General features: G+C 43.7%; 1 protein-coding gene across 1 annotated transcript in view; it reads right to left on the bottom strand.

Moving 5' to 3' along the window:
- Positions 1 to 3,497: 3,497 nt before the first annotated feature.
- Positions 3,498 to 20,256, bottom strand: part of SLC6A11 (solute carrier family 6 member 11) — a 222,249-nt gene continuing 205,490 nt past the window's right edge. The window contains exons 10-14 of the mRNA XM_075005057.1: positions 18,658 to 18,795; positions 9,210 to 9,312; positions 8,378 to 8,478; positions 6,745 to 6,915; positions 3,498 to 6,234 (exon numbers count right to left, since the gene is read on the bottom strand). Coding sequence (XP_074861158.1) covers positions 6,082 to 6,234; positions 6,745 to 6,915; positions 8,378 to 8,478; positions 9,210 to 9,312; positions 18,658 to 18,795 — 666 coding nt within the window. The 3' untranslated portion in view covers positions 3,498 to 6,081. The remainder of the gene's footprint in view (positions 6,235 to 6,744; positions 6,916 to 8,377; positions 8,479 to 9,209; positions 9,313 to 18,657; positions 18,796 to 20,256) is intronic.

Here is a 20,256-nt window from a genome sequence, read left to right as displayed (position 1 = left end):
ATAAATATGCATATTTGGCACCTCATCTGTATATTCTAATTTCAAAAGAGCTTTTTTCAAAAGAAGGAAGCCTGTCTAGATGCTGCTCTTTCAAAAGTAAACCCACTTTTGAAAGGATCCATCTTCCCTTTATTTAATGGGAAGAAGGATTCTTTCAAAGATGGGGTTTACTTTTGAAAGAGCAGCATCTACACGGGCTTTCTTCTTTTGAAATTAGAATATGCAAATGAGATGCTAAATATGTAAATTTGCACCTAATTTGCATGCCTCTTTCAAAAGAGGAGTGCAAGTGTAGAGGCACCCTAGGTGGAGAACTAGTCGAACCACTTTTACAGCTGTATTGTCCAAAGGCTTGCAGCCAACTCATTCAACCACTATACTTCCCCACTCTCACCTTCACAATGCTTGCGGGGGGACCCCTCTGCAATTCATATCTTACACAGTAATGATGACTGCCCTGTACCCCCACAAAACTTCAAGCATTGCTGAGATTCCACAATTCTTATACTGGGTGTTAGCATAAATTGTCATTTTACAACAATGTAAAATTCCCTTGTTTCCTTGCTACCCATCAGGCTTTGTTTGCAAGGTATTACATATGCACACCTTTGCAGTTTCATGCAAATGATCTCTAACAGACACGTTCCTCCCAGCCTTCAGCAGCATTGCGCTTCTGCCGGCACATTCCTTACATTACCTTGCACATTCCTAGCTAGCTGCAGTTCCAATTGTGCTTTCACCTTCCTGATTATTCCCCTGCGCTCATGAGCAAATTCCTCCTTCATTATCCTTCCAAGCTTCCACTTCTTACGTGCATCCTTTTTGAGTTAAAGTTCACCAACTATTTCCCTGTTAAGAGAAGTTGGTTGCCTACCATGTTTGCTTTTCTTACTGCACTTTGGGATGGTTTGTTCCTGTGCTTTCAACAAATCTGCTTGAAAATACTGTCAGTTCTCCTGAATGTCTTTCCCCTTCGATATTAACTTCCCAAGGAATCCTGCCCATCAGTTCTCTGAGGGAGTCAAAGTCTGTTCTTCTGAAGTACAGGGTGTGTATTTTAACGCTCACTCACCTTCCTTTTGTCAGGATCCTGAAACCTGTCATTTCACTGCAGCCCAGGTCCATCCCTAGATGTTTTTAAGTTTCAGCTTGACCAACCCCTGGCAGGGATGGGGTTGGTCCTGCTTTGAGCAAGGGGTTGGATCTGATGCCCCCTGAGGTCTCTTCCAGCTCTATGATCCTGTGATGTCCATTGGCACCTCGTCGAGGAAGGCAGACCTTGCGATACTGTGACAAACCCATGAACTCGTACAATCTTCTGTTGCCACTAGGGGATCCCACCAGGAATCATCCCAGTCAAAAAGCACAGGCCCCATCCCTTGAGTAGAAGCAGACTTCCCATCAGCTGTAACAAGTACAGGTCCTCCCACAGGCAATTATTCCAGTTAGGTTTTTTTAGCAGAAGACACACACAGCCTGTGCATTATGCATGATAATATCATGATGCACAAATCTCCTGTGTGAAAATGTACGAGATTTTTGGCTTCTGCTAATAGTCGAGGGCAAACAAGGTTAAGTCCTCTCTTTCACAGATTGGACAAACCTCATGACAATAGTGGTGTCAACTCAGCAAACAGGGCAGAGACGGAGCATGGAAAGAACACAATAACAGTACTGACACAGTATTATTGCCTGCCAAGGAAGTGGCAATGGGAGGCCACACAGTGGATGGGTGATTTTGTCATAGGAGTTTAAAGTGAGGTCAAAAGATGGCCACAGTCCGTAGGCAGTATGGGCTCTAACTTTTCCTGTCCCAAGTGGAATGAATTTTATTATGTGCATCTACAGGGAAGTGATGTGCACATAAACATTCATGTGTAGAGAGTGGCGCCAAATGGTTCTGAGTGTGGGAGAGGGTTCAGGCCTGGTGCAGAGGGCTGGGCTGTAGGGGTGTGAGGGGTTCTGGCTGGGGCTGAGGGGCTCAGGCCTGGAGCAGTGGGTTGGGGTGCAACAGCTCTAGGGTGAGGTGTTTGGGTGCAGGAGGGAGCTGGGGCCAAAGGATTTGGAATATTGGAGTGGGCTGCAAGTTGGGGCAGAGGGTTGGGGTGCAGGAAGGGTGAGGGCTCTGGGGTGAGTCTAGGGATGTGGGGGTAGGGATGCAAGGGGGATGGTGCCAGGTTTGGAGAGTGGCTCAGTTGGGGAACAGGAGAGGATACAGCCTCTGGGCTGGGGGTTGGGGTGCAAGAGGTGGTATATAGGCTCTAGATTTAGTGTGTGGGTTTTGGGGCACTGTGTTATACCCCAGACACGGCCAATAGGTCCGGAAGCACGTAGAGCCTTGTGATTCCCCTCACCTGGGGGTCAGACCAGCTACGCTGGCCACTCTCCACTGGCCCCAGCACAGAGCTGCCCTGGCTGGAGAAGGACCCACTCTACTGGCTGGGGCCACCACAGCAGCTTTGGGGTTGGGAAGAGGCGTCTCTCCCCCCTGCAGCCCTGAGCTCCTGAACAAGGGAATCTGCACGGCCAGGCAGCATAGCAGTAAGAAGGCCATAGAGTAATAAGTTAAAACAACTGGGCAAACTGAAACAAAATCCTGAGGAAGGAAATCATTAGGCATCAGCCTCTTTCTTTACATGTGGAGTCCAGCTGGTGGTCCTTTTACCTGGAGTCCCTAGTTTATAATGGTTTATGTTCTCGACCTCATGAGGAAAGAGGCTACAAGGGGCTGACTGCTTTGGGAACAAAAGCCTTTCCAGGGCTAACTCCCACACAACAGCACAGGCCACAGGCTTAGGAAGGCCAAAGAACTGGCTTAGCATCCATTCCTCACAATGATCCCCAGACAAACCCTTTCAGGGTTAACGGAACTGTAGCCAACATTGTTTCATCTTTATGTTCATGCCTTTTTACGCTTCCATTCTCCAGCCAGGCCTAGGAGCATATGTGTCCACAAGCCACCAGAATGGGTGTTCCCACTGATGCAGCAGGACCTGGAGGGCTCTGCTGAACACAACCAGAAAGTCCACATAGGTCTTTACCCAAACCAACCCAACCTTCTCACTCTCACCAGTGGCAGAGTGTATGTGCACAAAGTATATCCACCGCTGAGAAAGCAGAACTTTTAATCAGCATGACATGCAAAATTTTCAGCTTGTGCTAAGTTACCATCTCCATAGGAATGTGGGACAGTGACACAGGAAATGTTCTTGGGCTACAGGTAGTGTTATTTGGAGCGGAAAGGACACTCAAATGGATAAGGCACAGAACTCAGGAGACCTGCACTAAACCACAGGTTTTCTGATTGAGCTTGGGCAGGTCACTCAACCCAAACAGGGATGCCTCACCGACATGTTGTGAGCCTAAAACTGCAGCAGTGACTATGATTCTGAGAGCCACATAAATACTTTGTGTGAGACATCGATATAAATCAAGGACACCAGATACAGTTTTCCCCTTTTCTTTTAATTAAAAATAAATGAGTGAGGAGACAAAACTTCGTGCCATTTGAATACCAAGTTTTTTGTGTGTGTGTGTGTGTGTGTGTGTGTAACAGTACATAAACCTTGGTGGTTGTTCAGTTCCTGGGTTTTATTTTTTTTTCCATAATACTGCAAATACCTCAAAAAAGAGCAATAATATTTCTACTGCATATCAAAAAAGTCATCGTGGTGACATAATTGCTTTTTTTTTTACCTTCATCTTTTGTTTTTTTCAAAACAGTCACGTGTACTAGTAGGAAATTTGCCCCCCCCCCAAAAAAAACACAAAACAAAAACAGAACCCAACCCCTGCCCCCAAATCTTTAAAAAAACAACATCAGTAAAGTGTTAAATGGATCAGGTATTACAGGCACACATTTACAAAGACTTCATATTAGTAATGCTGCATAATGCTTGAGACCATGCCGAAACGTATGTATGTGTATAAAGCCATTGGTGGAAAGGTTCATAGCAGCAGAGCAGGAAGCATGTTCCATAGTACCTGTAAAGATATTTGGATGCATGTGATTGTTCAAAGTGGGTAAACGAGCTAGACTTCACGACTCTCTTTGTCCCCAGAAGTGAAATGGGCTTTCATTTAAATGGTTGGTGTGGTGGCTATCCTACGCATTGGCACATTTCAACTGTCCATGAGCAGCCTGACTCCCGTGAAAAGTTCCATTGAAGTGAAGGCTTCTCGTGACATGTGTATGGACTCATCACACAAGTAAGGGCTTGCAGAGTCCATGTACTTGGGTTTCCAGCCTTTTACCACTAGGGTAGAGAGTAAACAGGCTCATCTGGGGAGACTAGACAAAAAAAAGCCTTTCTCAGCAAGGTGAACCAAGGTAGTGGTGTTTGGAATATTGACAATGGGAAAGAGAGGAAACTAGTGGTCTGATCTTGGAACTGTTAATGGGAAACCTCTATGGCACAATCATTCCACCAGTAACTGAAATCCGCTGAAGCCAGTCAGAGGTGGTTCAAGCAACTGACAGAACAGTCAGGCTCTTGAATTCAAAACTCAGTTCCTACACCTTTTGTAGCTTTAGGCAAGTCCTATCACCCTGTCTCAACTTCTCCATATGCAAAATATGTCCTTTATAACTTGTCTTGCAGAGCTGGAGTGCGGGTACGGAATCAGCTGCTCCAGTCCTTTTCTAATGTCTATACTAGACATGAAAGTCGACTGCAGATACGCAATTTTAGCTATGCCAATTGCATAACTAAAATCGACAAATCTACGCTCAGCTAACTTGTCTGTCTTAACAGGGGAAGGTCGATGGGAGAAACTCCCATCGACCTTCCTTATTCCTCACCTCCCACAAGGAACACAGGGGTCAACTTTGACCACTGAGAGCTTGATTTTGTATATGCACAAAATCAAACCCCAGAAGATCAACCCTGAGCAGTAGTGTAGATTAAGCCTATAAAAATTCCCATTTTAACTTCGTTGGGTGTTTGCCTCCTTTACTGGTGGCAGAATGCCTGCTTGGCTCAGTAATGTTTCAAAAATTCTTTGAAATTTAAACAAGCAATCTAAGTGCTATCTATTGTCATTATTTCATTCTGGATTTCATTTGAGAGAAGATATCTATAAAATAAATTCCATCTCTCCTTAGAACCCCTCCAGATCAGAAAGCCTCCTAGAGACTGCTTTTCTGATTTACAAGCAAAGACAAACACATTTCAACTCAGGGAAAGGGAAAGCACAACAGTATGCAGGGCATTGTAGATAACAAGGAATAGCTACAGATGCCCCAGGAAGTAGCATAAGCGAAATCAGACACCACTCACTTCAAAACAACAGAATTCAGAGGTCTTAAAAAATAGTTTCCGGAGATCTCCATAAGAACAAGCATTCTCAGGTGGGCTCTTGCCATCACATTTCTATCTCTGGATTTTACAAGAAGCACAGGCGAGACACCGAGGAGATGCTACTTCCTTTAGGCTCCAGGAAGAGTTCTCACCCTGCAAGTTGCACTTTACCAAGTACAAAGCCTCAGCCTGGAGCCTGGACTCAGACAGAAGGCCTGAAAGGTTCAGGCTCAGAGTTTGATTCAAGACACAAGTCTCTTAGAGGTAATGGGAAACACTCCAATTGAGTTCAGCCCGCATTCAGAGAGGCTGAGATGGAGCTGTGTTACTAGTCCCCCCAAACTCCCGCCAATATAAACAAAAGGACATTGTGACCCTCTTTATATACATACATTAGTAGCTGAAATGGTCCAAAATACTTCCAGATTAGGACAAATATATTTATACAACACCATGCCTTCCAAAAAATCCAAATAGAAAAGATTTACAGCACATTGGACAGGTCCTTCTAAAATCTATAAAACATTTACTGAAATCACCATATTACAAGTAATCACTAACATACAACACTAAACTAGTGCTTTTTTCTTGTATAGATTCATTACTTACAATAATAATTAAAAATCATTTAAAACAAGTATACAATGTTCATTTTAAAATTAACAGGTTAATAAATTTTGTGCAAAACAAGCAGCCTCTATAATTAGGTGAAGTATTCATTCATTTATTTATTTATTCATTTACGTATTTATACAAAAAATAAAACAAGAAGATAGGTCTCTCAGAAATGCGTCTCTTTTTCCGTGATGGCAGCAATGTTGCCATCCCCTTTCAGTTTGGTATCACAATCATTTACTGTCGCAGTGTATGCCCCTGCTCCCAGCTTCCCTCTCATTTTCAGATCTGGGCACGGGGTGACCAGCTTTCGGAATTTCTGAAACATTGGAGAAAATGGGAAACATTATCTTTCTGTCGTTCACAAGCACACACTCACAGCCAGAATCATCCTCACTTCCTCAGTGCAGTCTCAGAGGGGGGTCGTGTTAGTCCATATCTTCTAAAAAGCAAGCAGTCCTGTAGCACACTGAAGACTAACAGTTTCATTTATTAAATAATGAGCTTTTGTGGGTAAGACCCAATTCATCATATTCACCAGGGAGCAGGGAACCAGCACCAGGGATTATCCCCAGGCTGGGCTCTGTGTGAGTGAGCAGGGAACCCACACCAGGGAACATCAGGGGATGGGGCATAATCCTCCAACCAGTGACAGCCACGCCTGATTTTGCCCCCAGACTGCAAACAAGTGAACATACCATTGTGATGAATCTGTGGACCACTGCACCAGGGAGAATACTCCTTTCTTGTCTGAACTGTACTTAGTTACCGGGAGAGAACTGACACCCACCTCTGCCCACATGAACCTCATTCCAAAAACATGTCTCACCTCTAGAACGTTCCCCTCTGTCTTCCACAGCTTAATGCAGATCCACAAAGGAATACAGAGCATGGATGAAAGGGCCATCATCCAGCCTATCGCATAGCCCCAGTCTGGGTACGTATACACGTTGTTGTATTTCAAAGGCTTATATTTCACCAGGAAAAAGATGAAGATTCCCTGAAATAATGTGAGAGACACATTTGAAGATTCACTGTCTGTGGAACAGACAAAAAATAAAATCACTGCACAGGCAGGTCACTTTCCCCCGGGAATCTGAAATCGGGTAAAGCTTTGAAGTCAGAGAGAGAGCAAAAGAGAGAGACCAAAATTCTTTTTATGTTCATCTCAAATAATTTACATCTCAATTCCCTCCACAGAAGTGAGCCACGTTTCAAATTTAAATCCTATTTAACTTTCACTTAAGCATAACACTTGTACTTGGACGGCACAGAGCAACTGCACAGCAGTGATTAAGTTTTGGGTCTGGCAAGCGAGAAATGAGAAATGTACAAAATGGTTTCAGGTCTGTCAAAAAAAGAGGACAACATTACTGGTCTTGGGACAATCTCTACCTTTGAACCCCCAGTTTTGCATGTGAGCTCATCTGCTCAGATTTGTGTGCACAAATCTCAAATGTCCCACTGAGGAATTTGCACTGAGAAATCATATTAAAGAATGAAACCCAGCAAAAACGAGCACTTAGAGCTTTTCAGATACAGATCCCTTTGGAAAGGCTCTGTCTAAATGGGCGCTTTTCATTGCTAACACTTCTGTTGCTCAGGGTGAGAAAAAAAAGCCCTCTCCCAGAACAACAAAAGTTTTACCCACAAAAGCAACAGTGTGGACAGTGCTTCGGCAACGAGAGCCAAGTGGAAAAAGGCAACTGCTGGAGAGAAAGGAAGTCCTTGTCATGAGTAGAAGTATCAAAGAGTACAGATAGTAAATAGGTAAACAGCTAAAGTTTTGGGTGCTCTGAAATTTTGGAGTGCTATCCAGAAGAAATTCAAATAGGTTGACATGTGCTGGGCAGACCTGAGGTACAGTAATGGACCAGTGGATGGAAGGTGGTGAACCTCAGCTCTCCAGCGCAGGTTGAAGCTCTCTAATCCAGAACTTTCTCATCTGGCAACATCTGTAATCCAGCATGATTTTAGTTAGCTGGATGACCACTTCTCATGGGTCTGATCAAGTTTCCCATGGGCCCATCAAGTTTGTTTACAGCCACCAGTCCTGGCTCTCGGTGTTCTGGGCTATTATTTAACTGTAATTTACCACTAAATGTTTTCTAAGAGCCCTGCAAGCAGTGGAAGCATTGGTAATGTGCTAGAAAATATTGACCTCCTGTGGCCTAGCAAATTCTCTGGTCTGGCAATGGTCAGGTCCCAAGGATATCAGATGAGAGAGGTTCAACCTTTGCTTTTTTAACTGTAAGGGAAGCATGAAAACTATGCACACAGGGCAAATGAAGGTGACATTAATTCTTACCAACTTTACTGTAAGTTTCTTCAACTTCAATATATGGCCAATACCATGGTGATTATTTCTCTGTTTCTGTAATTCATTAGCCTCAAACATCTGTAAAAAAAAAATCTGTGGAAAACCTCTGTATTCCAGAGCAAGTTTTCAGATAAATACTTACAGCACAAATGCCAGGAGTCAGGACCGTCCAACACCATTTAATTAATGACAGTGGTCTGTACCCGATCATATCTTCAATGTTATCGTAAAAGCGATTGCTGCCTGTGCAAGGAAAAAAAAACCAGCCACAAGTGAATACAGAATGTATTTGTGAGTGGTTGTAAAGACTAGGATTGCTTAACCTGGAAATGAAGAGTTAGAAGGGATGTGTCTGTGATGAGGCCTTTGCCAGGGTGGATATGTACTTCCTGAATACCAGCACACCAAAGCAAGAAAGGAGCTGAAGTGCCAGGGATATGCATCTGCCCACTGGGAAGTAGGGACCAAATGCTAATGGTTTCTGGTCAGTATCAGTCTGAACAGGGGTCAGTTAAGGCATAGATGCTGCAGACTCATGCCTAAGACCCCTGATCCTGGAGTCATGTGACATTAGCATCTTTGCTTTAATTTTCCAAGAGTAAGTTTTTAGCTCATCACCATAAAGAAAAGCTTTAAAAGGTGGTTTGGGAATAACCAAGGCAGCTGGGCCTGCCTGAGTCTGCAGGCGGCAAAACCCATGAACTGACACTCCTACTGACACTTTTCCTCCTCTGACCAGGGAGAAAAGGGAACCTGTGCAACCACACCTGGAACCCTGGAGGGAAAGAAAACCCTGCCCCTCTTCCTGCCTCGGAGGGGAGCCATTCCCTTCTGGCACCGGGAGACAGAGCCATCATATGTCATGGTGTGACAAAAGCCCCATATCACTTTGAATCAGGTTCCCAAACTAAGGCTAGGAATAAGTGCATGACCTCCAGAAACGCACAATAACGGAGCAGTCTCCAGTAACTCACCATAAACCCAGCCTATGCAGATGCATTCAAATATAGCCACAAAAAGAAGGCACATGCCACTGGCCGCATAGGAGTCGAAGAGCTGGAAAACGTACATGCCGCCCTGAGGGCAAAAGACAGAAAAGGGAAACCAATCTAGATGGCAGAGGTCCAATGGAAATATTGCACAGCACAAATACCATTTTAATTGCACGGTCATTCTTGTTCAGTAACAAGGGATGATCATTTGTCAGTGATTTGTTATTTTGAAAGCTCTTTTCCCTTACTCCCTTTGCCTGTTAAATATTGCACATATGCTATAAGAAAGTAAATGTCTTGTTGGTGGGGGGAGAGGGGAACGGAAGCCGGAATAAGGCCCATGAGAAAAGCATGTGGTGTTCTAGCTGCTCAGAGGAAAAAGGAACACATTTGATCCTTTTCTGAAATGTTCTTCCAATTCCACCTTCCTTTCAACTTTGCCATTACTGCAGAAAGGGATCTAGGGGTCATAGTGGACCACAAGTTGAGTATGAGTCAACAGTGCAATGCTGTTGAAAAAAAAGCAAACAGGATTCTCGGATGCATTAACAGGAGTGTTGTGAGCAAGACACGAGAAGTCATTCTTCTGCTCTACTCAACTGGAGTATTGTGTCCAGTTCTGGGCCCTGCATTTTAGGAAAGATGTGGAGAAATTGGGAAGGGTCCAGAGAAGAGAATCTAAAATGATTAAAGGTCTACAAGATATGACCTAGAAGAGAAAATTACAAGAATTGGGTTTGTTTAGCCTGGAAAAGGGAAGGCTGAGGAGGGACATGATAGCAGCTTTCAAGTACCTAAAAGGGTGTTACAAGGAGGAGGGAGAAAAAATATTTTCCTTAACCTTAGATGACAGGACAAGAAACAATGGTCTTAAATTGCAGCAAGGAGGGTTTAGATTGGTCATCAGAAAAAATCTTAATTACTGGTTAATTACTGGAATAAATTGCCTAGGGTGGTTGTAGAATCTCCATCATTGGGGGTACTTAAGAACAGGTTAGATAAATGTCTCACGGGGTGATACAGATGGTGCTTGGTCCTGCCGTCACGGCAGGGACCTGGACTTGATGACCTCTTGAGGTTCCTTCCAGTTCTAGCATTCTATGATTTTATGATTACAGTACCAAGATTTAAATGACTGAAAATGCTTCTGACATTGGAAGCCCTGCACGTAAATATGAAGATGTGTTCAAATGCCTGTTACACTAGTATGAAAAAAGCAGTAGCCAAATGCTGAGAAAACTCGCAGAATAAAAAGTTATGACTAGAATCACTCTGACGGAACATGGTCTCAGAAAGTCAGGTGCACCATGTACACAGTGTTTGCATTTAGCTCAAAGGCTTTGAGATGCTTTGCTGACTTACGTCTTTCATTGTGTAGCAAAGACAAATTAATTATCGATGGCTTCCTGGGATGCTTTTCTTTAAGTTCTTTCCCTGTCATATGAAAATCTGCTTTTCTAATAGTTTTAAAACAGAACTCACCTAAATCATGTGGACGTTCCAGAAATAGAGCATGATCATGGGCAAACAGGATCTGAGTCTATGAAGCACAAGCCAACAGAAGTCAGGGGTTTTTTTCGGCTTTATGGCAGGTTAGCCAGATTTAATTTGCACCAGGACTTGCCAGGCCTGAGCCTCAGCAATTCATAGCCCCAACACATCAGTTGCCACATCGGTTATGAAAGTAAAAAATTGCTTGAGCACTGGCACCTCTTTCATTACAAATTAAACATTGCATGCAAGCCATGCAAAACACTTTACATGCTCCTCTCTGATTAGCTAAAGGATGTGATATAACTGGCACAAAGCAGCAAAAGTCAGTAGCCTGCCTGTAATCTCTGAAATGCTCACTTTGTGGCCTGTGATCTCTGAGCTATTCTTCCTCGTCCCCTCAGAATGAAGGCTCTTTTGGTTTTTTGTAACTCCCTCTCCTCTAGCACTTCTGGGAGAATATTCTTGGGGACCAATATTTTTGCTGAAAAATAAATTTTCGAGTCTCTGGAACTGTTTGTGAATTTGGGCTGAATTCAACTAAGTGGGGATATTTCATTTTGACCACTCTCAAATGCTTTGCTGTTACTTTTGGTTTTGAAAGAGCATTTTACTTTGAAATATTCCAATTCAATATACGCACCTAGGAAAGACACCCAAACATGACTAACCCGAAACAAAACACTCAAAAAGAAAATTGCTTTTTACCTATCACAGAGATTCCATCCCTTAAAAATGACATTTGGGTCACTTCCACAAAAAAGTGAATCTATTTGCATTTGAAACAGTTTGTTTTCTGGTTTGATTCCTTTGGTTAAACTGGAGTGTTGGCCTTTTAAACCCAGCATTGAGAGTTTGGTCCCTGGCAGGGCCTTTCAAGGGTCTGGGGCACATTAGATTAAAAAAATCTGTCAGGAATGGTGATAGGTCCTGCTGTGAGCGCCAGGGACTGGACCTGATGACTTCTCAAGGTCTCTTCCAGTTCTGTGAGATATGTATAATGTATTAACTTTTTCATTCAGCGCTACTTGCCATCTTACAAGGCATTGTCAGCCGCCAAAGTTGTTCAGAGAGTGGACTATCTCTCTAATTCCCCGGCCTACTGCACAAGAGGAGAAGGCAAACTATCCATTCTAATTAATAAGCATTACAAAAGATGTCATATCCATGTAAACCAGGATAAGTAAGCAGAACTTCACTCATAAGTTTATTTAGTTGTTATGCAGGAAGGAGAAATGAAGACTTACAGAAAAGCAAGATGCCAGTATGAGAGAATCCTGGAATCTCTCCTTCTCTGTTTAAGTTTTGAATAGTATTTCAGTGCCTCAAAAAAAAATGTGCATCTTATTCTCGTAGTTGTCGTAGGCCTTAGAACACATGAAAATCACATAAATAAACTGGTGCAAGTGAAAACCCTGGCGTTGAGAAGACAGAAAATTCTAGTGCAAGCCCAAGAATCACTTCCTCTAGGAAACAAATTGCACCTAAGGATTCCAGATGTAAAAAATCTTCCAAAACTTACAAAGTTTCTTGGCCACTTTAACTGTCCAGTTGCCTGCAGTAGCTCAGAAGCCCATCAGTTAAGAAGCAGCCCACAAACCCAAATGGGTTGTGAGTTTTACACTTAGATTTCACCAGTTGAATAGTACATGTGAACTCCTAAAGCTCTGTAACAGCCTTATCAAGGAGTCACAGATAATTCCCTTGGTCTATCTTGCCACTAAGGCAGCCCTGCTTCTGTGACAGCTGGTCCTTTACACCGAATACTACAATAACATCCACATTACTCCTAGTCCCAAAGTTCTGGTTACTTATCCAGGTCAACTTAACCACCAATTTACACCAAAGTCAATGCCTGTAGCCAGTCCTTGTGCCAGGGCAGGCCGGGGGCTAGCCTAGAAGGGGAAAGAAGCAACACTAAACGAGCAGAGATGTCCTGGCTAATCAGCATAGGGTTTCTTCAGGGCAGTGATGAGCAGCTGACCTGTGGAAGCAGAAGAGAAGGAGCTGCTATAAACTGACTAGGGTCAGCTGAGCTCGCTTGAGGCTGCCACAGGACTGTCTAAAAAGCCTCCCCTGCTGGGAGAAGGGGAGGAGAGAGGAAGAGGAAGTTGAAGGGAGGTGAGGTGAGAATAGAAGATGACAATGGATAAGGTGAGAGTTAGAAAGCTGAGGAAAAGAATGCCAGCATTGCTAGAGAGAGCAGAGGAGGTGAAGAGCTCCCAGAAGGAGAGCTTGAGCTCCCTTCCCCACTGCCTCCCCCCACCTCCTGCCCTGTGACCATACTTATGTTGCTTAAGTGTGTGAAAAATCCACCTCTCAGTGATGGTGGTACAGCAACTTAACCCCCAGTGTGGACACTGCTATGTTACGGGAAGGCTTTTCCCATTTTGATATAGCTACTGCCTCTCACAGAGGTGGATTTATTATGCTAATGAGAGAAGCTGCAAAGACCTATATGTTGAAAGAACAGTTAATAAAATCTTCCTGGAATAACTCAGGCAAAACCCATTTGATTACCGTGGGAGTGTGAAGTAACAGGTGGTGGCAGGGTTCCCACGGTGAGTTTTTCCTTTCCTGTGACTTGCCACCTTCTTGGAAACCCTCCTGGATGACATATTTCACCCCAGCCAGAGAAAAATGGACAAAATGCTCCATGGAACTTAGCACCCAGGGCCAGCTGGGCCAGGAGACTTTGCAAGGCCAGCTTCTGCTGATGATTTTCTCCCCCAAGCAGCTTAGGTTTCTCTGCCACATAGCTATGAAGTGGGAGCAGTGCATTATGTCGCAGTGGGACCATGTGCAGAAGCCACCTTCTTGGCTGGGCCTGATACTCTGCTGGGTCTTCTCCTCAAAGACAGGTTTTCCTGTAAAATCCCTACTATCAGGGCACCAAGGGGAGAGAGAAAAACGTAACGAACCACTGTGGAAAAGGCTCCTGCCTGGAGCTAGAGAAAGGGCTGAGAGAAACATCCTGTTTCTTCAAGTAGAGGTTTGAAACAGCAGAGTTAGAGAGGCAGTTAATTCTCCGACCGGATGCGCCTGCTGGCACTTCACTGTGAAACTCAACAGAGAACTTTCCAGAAAAAGTGAGGAGCCTCCATACTTGGAAGATGATTGAAAATAATCCAGTTTTAATTGATCACAGAACATCTGCTGCCCATATGAGAAAGAGTGTAATGAAAGGGTGTCATTCAAGCATCTGCAAGCGGTTTTTGTTTTTTTTAAGTGTCTTAGGTTGTTAAGCATTTAATTTCAAGGGGAGTTGAATGCCTGATTGTCCTTCATGCCTTTGAAAATGTTTGGTTGCACCTCCTATCTTAGAATCATGGAAATCATAGAATCACCTCACACCACAGAATGGAAAAAGCACCCCGCAACACCAAATGCCACATTAGCAGAGACAGGTAGGCAACGGGATCCTTGGAAACACTGATGGTAGATTATACAAACAGGTCCACAGATGCAGGAAATCCATGGACCTGGAAAAAGGACAGCTTTCCTGCCTCTCGCCAGAAGCTCACATCTCACCTAATGAACTATATTTCACTTTTCTGGCTAATTAACTAGTGTAAGTAACCCCAGAGGCACTGAGACCACTGACAAGGCGGAGTGAAGTCTCTGGTCTACAGCCTTGGCTTTAGCCCCTATGGTCATGGGTTCATTCTCTCCTGCCAATGACCTGGGTGTGTTGGCCTTACACTAGTACCACTGAAACTAAGTCTATGCTAGAGAGTTTTGTCTATAAAACCTCAGTTTTTAGCGTTAACGCTAAAAATGTGTTCTGTCATGTTACTGTTGACAGAACTCAACACTTCTGCTGACAGCCTTTGGCCTCTCCCCCATGAGGCAGAATGCCTATCTCAGCAGAATCTGTCAATGAAAAGGCTGTGTGGATGCTTGCGGGGGGTGGGGTGGGACATCTGTCAACAGACACAGCTTCTGGGTCACCATGCACCCCATCCTCTATGCTCCCAGTTGGCCATTCTGCAAGAGAGCAGCTGGGCAGTCCAGCCACACTCTGTTGACAGAGCGATCGGTTTTTGTGCATGGCCCCGATCTATTGACAGAAGTTTTGTCGGCACATATCTTCAACAGTAACTTTGGTCAAGAGATTGCTGTAGTGTAGAAATAGTCTGATGCAATTCTGCCTTCTGTGTCCGTAGCCAGCAAGACTGAAACCATAGCATTAGGGAAGTTAATGTCCTCATTCATCTTTGGCTTTGGAGCCTTATAATGATGTCTCAGATGCCTACACTATTAACACATTTACTGGAACTTTATGCACAGAAACATTCATTAATGTGCTTGTTCGGTCACATGGACCTAGTTGTCATATTTGATGTTCTGTTCAGGGAAATGGACAGCCGATAGGATATAAACCCTGCAAGACAACATTCTGATATTCTGCTAAACTAAGGCATTGTTAGATCATATAATCAAGGCACTCACTACTTTTCTTACAATTCAAGTAGCATCGGTACAGACCTGTGTGGACACAAAATGTTTATGCTGCAGGGCTCTAGTGAAAATGAACAAGACCAGCAGGGCTATAGCCAATGACAGGCCAGGAACTTGCAGAAGCCAGAGCCCAGCCCAGTTCCTTCAAGAAGACTGTACCATCTCCAACCCTGCTCACGGGGGTGCGCACCAGGCTCGCCAGCGGCTGTCCCAGGTCACACTAGAGTGTGGAAATGGCTCGTGTGCTCTCAGACTGGAGTTGCACCCTGCTGTGTGGAAGGGATGCAGACAGCCCCCAACAAATCCACAAATACAAATTTTGTGTCCATGCGGGGCTCTAAACACTGATCTGAGCAATATCATTCGATAAAAGACATGGGCTCCAGTATACTGGATTTGTGGGACTGCCATAGTGTATGGCATGGTTTTGTGGCATAAAGATCTTCCAAAACAGAAGAAACGCAGCAAAAATTGTTACTTGCCAGTGATGTGCTAATTCATAGGTCCAAAGCACCGTGAAGACATTCATCAATCAGCTCATACAGATTTTCAAATAAATCTGTTTTTAATCTTTAAAAATATCTGTTGTTAACAGATTTCCTGGGCCATATAAAATAGGCAGCAGAAAACCAAGGGAAAATATTCCTTCCACATTCCACTGTCATTTCTCTTTTTGCCCTGTGCAGTTTATCTCCGATTTCTGTCTGCCCGTGTATCCAATTCCTCATCTATCATTGCTGTAGTTTGGCTTGGCGAGCACATGCGAGGAGGGGTGGGAAGGAATATTTTGAAATTCCTTGGTCAGAAGCAACAAAGAAAATCTCCATCAATGAATTCAGGCCACTGCAACGGCCCCTGTAAATTGGACAGTTGCTTGGCAGGTTAGCTCCCGAGGCTGTGAGGAGGGCTGGTCTGCTCCAAGTCTCAGCATACGCAAAATGAGAGTGAAATTCATGCTTGGGCAGTGAAATTAACATTAATGCCCAAACCTCCCATTTCAAGGGGGCTTAGGCTTTGTGCTTGCTCCCTGCCCAGAGGTGAAAGGATTAGCTGGAGGGGACGCTCAGAGAGGCTGCTGTTCTGCCTGAGAATGCAGCACAACAGCACCACATGCTGCTTCCTACCCCACACTACAGCAAAACTTCCCAAGAGCTGTAAGAGGCTTGCAGCTACCTGTCTGCTCCTTCTGCTGCTCGGTGACTGATGGCCTCTCTCCTGGGGTTTGCAAAATTCCAAATCGTATAATACATTAACCAACCCCCTACTGAGTATGCATGATGACTCCTGGGGAGCTACGGATTTAATGTTCTTGGCTGCCTTGCATGGTGATAGTGTACTAGGAATTTTCATTGCATTTGTAGTCAATTACAAATACAGATAAGAGAGGCCACATTGTAAGAGATGTGATCACATAATGGTTTTACAGCTGAGCTTTATGATTAATGCTGACTGACGTTCAAGTTCATTGGTTGAAAGTTTGCCAGAGGAGCCAGATTCAGAGAGTCATTTCTAGTCTGAGTGGGGGTAAATGTTATATTTTCCTTGGTGTGTTGAGCATCATGAACTTCCCAGAGGTAGGATGAGTGCTTATGAATATACCCACTTTGGGCACCCCAGAGGGCAACCACAGCAACAGAGCTACTAACTGGGGACAGGGAAGGGCACGTCTACCCTTTCGTTGTGGAAGGCCGATGCACCCAGGTCACAGCAGGAGGGATTGAACCTGTCACTTTAGGAGCTAAAGCCCTGAGCTCTATCACATGAGCTAAAGGCCAGCTGGCTGGTAGCCAAGGCTGTAGAGCAGAGACTTCACTCTCCCTTCTCAGTGGTCCCAGTGCCTCTGGGGTTACAGTTGGAAGAGTGATTGCAGCTCACAGAGGCTCACCCACTCTAGCTATAAGCTAGCTAGCAGACCCAAAAATAGCTGGGGAAACCTGGAGACACAGACTGTGGTGTGGGTCAGCAATGCAAATACGTACCCAGGGCTGCATGTTGAAGCTGGTACCATTGTGTCCTTACTGCTGTCAGTTGCCATGCTGGCTAGAGCACAGCTCACATTTATATACCTATATGAGCTACCATCACCCCTTAGATTGCAATGTAGACCCACCCTGAAAGCAAATTAAACTTTCCTCCAGTTCAAACATAACTTTCCTTCCTAGAACACCTCTGTTCTGTGTTTGCCACATCAGTGGATGCCTACATAGCCGGATTAAACACACTAGACAAATAGAAACAAATATACACAGAAAGGGAGGTACCAGTCAACATCCTTTAGAGATGGCTAAGAACACTGGACCCGAAGCCTACTGAACTCAGTGGGAAAGCTCCCATTGAATTCATTAGGCTTTGGAGCAGGCACAGTCTGAAGAACACATGACTATTGTTCCTGTGTGTGGTTATTATTTCTGTGCTTTGGTTGGGCCATAAGCATGCCAAAATAATACACTGAAAGGACCAATGGACACACACAATGCTCACCTATATGCCGAACTAGAGGCTCCCAAATGTACAAAAGCTGCAGCTTACCCTCCCAGTCACCACACCAGTCTCCTCTTCATCTTTGTTGGAGAGTGAAGAGCAAGAAATGGGCACTCCCCCTAGCCACAGCCGTGCATTGCATCTCACCCTTCGGCCTGGGCATTGCTTGGTACTATTTCTGCAAGTGGTCTACAACAGCACTGAAGACCTAGTGGCATAGATCCTGAAATGGGTCAGCAATGCCAATGTGCTCAGATGGGGCCTCCTTCTTGGGCAGGAAGATGATTAGGGAGGACACGAATGCTCAGCCTGATGACGTACGGGTTAAAAGACAGTGAGACTTTCCTTGGAGAAGAAACGGCTGTCAGAGACTGTGAATCAAAGTAGGTTTCTTCAGAAAAACAAGCATTTGTTTCCCCCAATACTTATTTATTGCTGTTATCTTGACCAGCCAGAGCGAAGATCTGTATCACTGATATTGTGACACCTAAGAAAACAATGTGCTTTAGTTCTTTGTTGGATTGGACCTTCATTCCCTTGACACCAATTCATCAACTGAGGTGAAAATGAAAGCTGCCACCTATTTCCTTTCTAGTTTTTCTTAAGTTTTTCATTGTTATATTCATCACTGCTCTTACTCCCAAACAGGTGACAAGATTTTCTTGGCTGCTAGTATCAAAGACACTCATATGAAATTGGGTCAGCCCACAGTCATCAGGGAGAAATCACAGTCACTGCGGATGGATGAGAAGTGTTGAATAGATGGCTTTCCAATGACTACGCATCACTGATTAAACTAGTCATTGAGTTCAGGGTGCAGGTACAGAACTGAACAAAAGTTAAGAATAGTCTCAAATGGTTTGAACTCAATTGAGCAACATTATTGTGAAGCAATTTTTGTTCATGCCAAGCACTCATTCCTGGAATCTCTTACTGTTAAAAATAGCTAATTTGTTTCCTTGACTGTACCTTTGAAATGAAACAAAGGGCATCTTACCTCTGTTAACATTATTAGGCCAATGAAGTAGGACACAACAGAAAGAGCAAGAATCAAGAGTTCCCTTCTGTATCCTCTTCTGAAAATCTTTGGGTACATATCCACCACTGCTGTCACAAGGCTTTCAACACACACAAACTGGAACAAATGACAATAAGTCCAAATAAGACACGTCTCTTCTACCTTAGGAAAGTGGATTTGCTTTTTGGGGAAAAAAAAAAAAAAAGAAAAAAAACCCTTCAAGTTCCCTTCTCTAGTCTCATCAGAGACTGAAAAATCCAAATTGAGACGATCAAAATTTCATAGTCAGAAAGTCCAAATCTACGGATTTCTACTCCAAAGCAAAATTTCAGAACGCAACAAGCACTATGGTCATCTCCAAGGAAATTCATTTTGGAGTAGAGTGCCAGCACCATATTTGTCTTTAAAAAGGGCTTACGTGGGACTTCAAATGATGCCCCGAATCTGAGATAAGTGGACAAGAAGAACTGCATGCTCAGTGCTCTGTGGCATTGACACTTTAAAGAATAATAAGCAGCCCTGTCATCGTGTGTTATCTATTGTCAGTAACCTGCTGAAGTAGGTAAGTATGTTTCCTTCCATTTTACACATAAAATAAACCAGTGTGGTTAGGTGTCGTAGTACACACCACAAATGTGTCACTGAAAGAGCTGACAGCAGAACACAAGAGTTCCAAATTTTTAGTCCCTTTTGCATTCTGCATTCTCTTGGAAAAGTGTAGATCTTATAAAACATTAAGGTTAATAATCTGAAGTGCAGTACAAAACAAAATACCACACAGCTTTTCTGTACAGTGTACACATACTTATTTCCTGAAATGGTTCACGCATACAGATTACTTAGTTCCTCTGAGACACTCGTTACCATACCCTATCTCTGGATAAGCAACTCTTGTGTACTTTTTCTGCTATTATACAGACTTCAGCAATGGCATGTTCTGTAACTTTGCTGCTTGTCTAAATGCACTTTTCTTGTTGTGTCTGGAAACATGGAGGTGTGTCATGAGCACTTCCACTGTCAATATTTTCTTCTCAGTCAGTTACCAAAATTGCTTACATGTTGTTTTTTTAAAAAATGGGGAAGTGGACACAGACCATTGGGCTGCCATTGTTTTACAAGAAGTGGACTTGAACAGGATTCTAAATTTTAACTGAATTATTGTTGTTGACAATTAACTTTAACATTAACATTGCTGACAATTATCTGCAATATTGTATAGACTTACAATTTTTATCAAATAGGAAACTTGAAAGAGATGCTTTAAACAGGGCCAAATCCTTATGAGGCACAAAGTGGCACAGCTCCAGTTGTCTTAAAACAAGTTGTGTCGTTGTGCAAATGCTGAGAATTTGGTCCTGTATTTCTTTTAAGTATGTCTGGCTGATACCTACACAAAAAGCAGTCAAGCAGCACTTTAAAGACTAGCAAAATGGTTTATTAGGTGAGCTTTCGTGGGACAGACCCACTTCTTCAGACCATAGCCAGACCAGAACAGACTCAATATTTCTTAAATATTGAGTCTGTTCTGGTCTGGCTATGGTCTGAAGAAGTGGGTCTGTCCCACGAAAGCTCACCTAA

This window comes from Carettochelys insculpta, chromosome 11, assembly GCF_033958435.1.
Source record: "Carettochelys insculpta isolate YL-2023 chromosome 11, ASM3395843v1, whole genome shotgun sequence".
NCBI lineage: Eukaryota > Metazoa > Chordata > Testudines > Carettochelyidae > Carettochelys > Carettochelys insculpta.
This window is presented reverse-complemented; position numbering and strand designations above follow the sequence as displayed.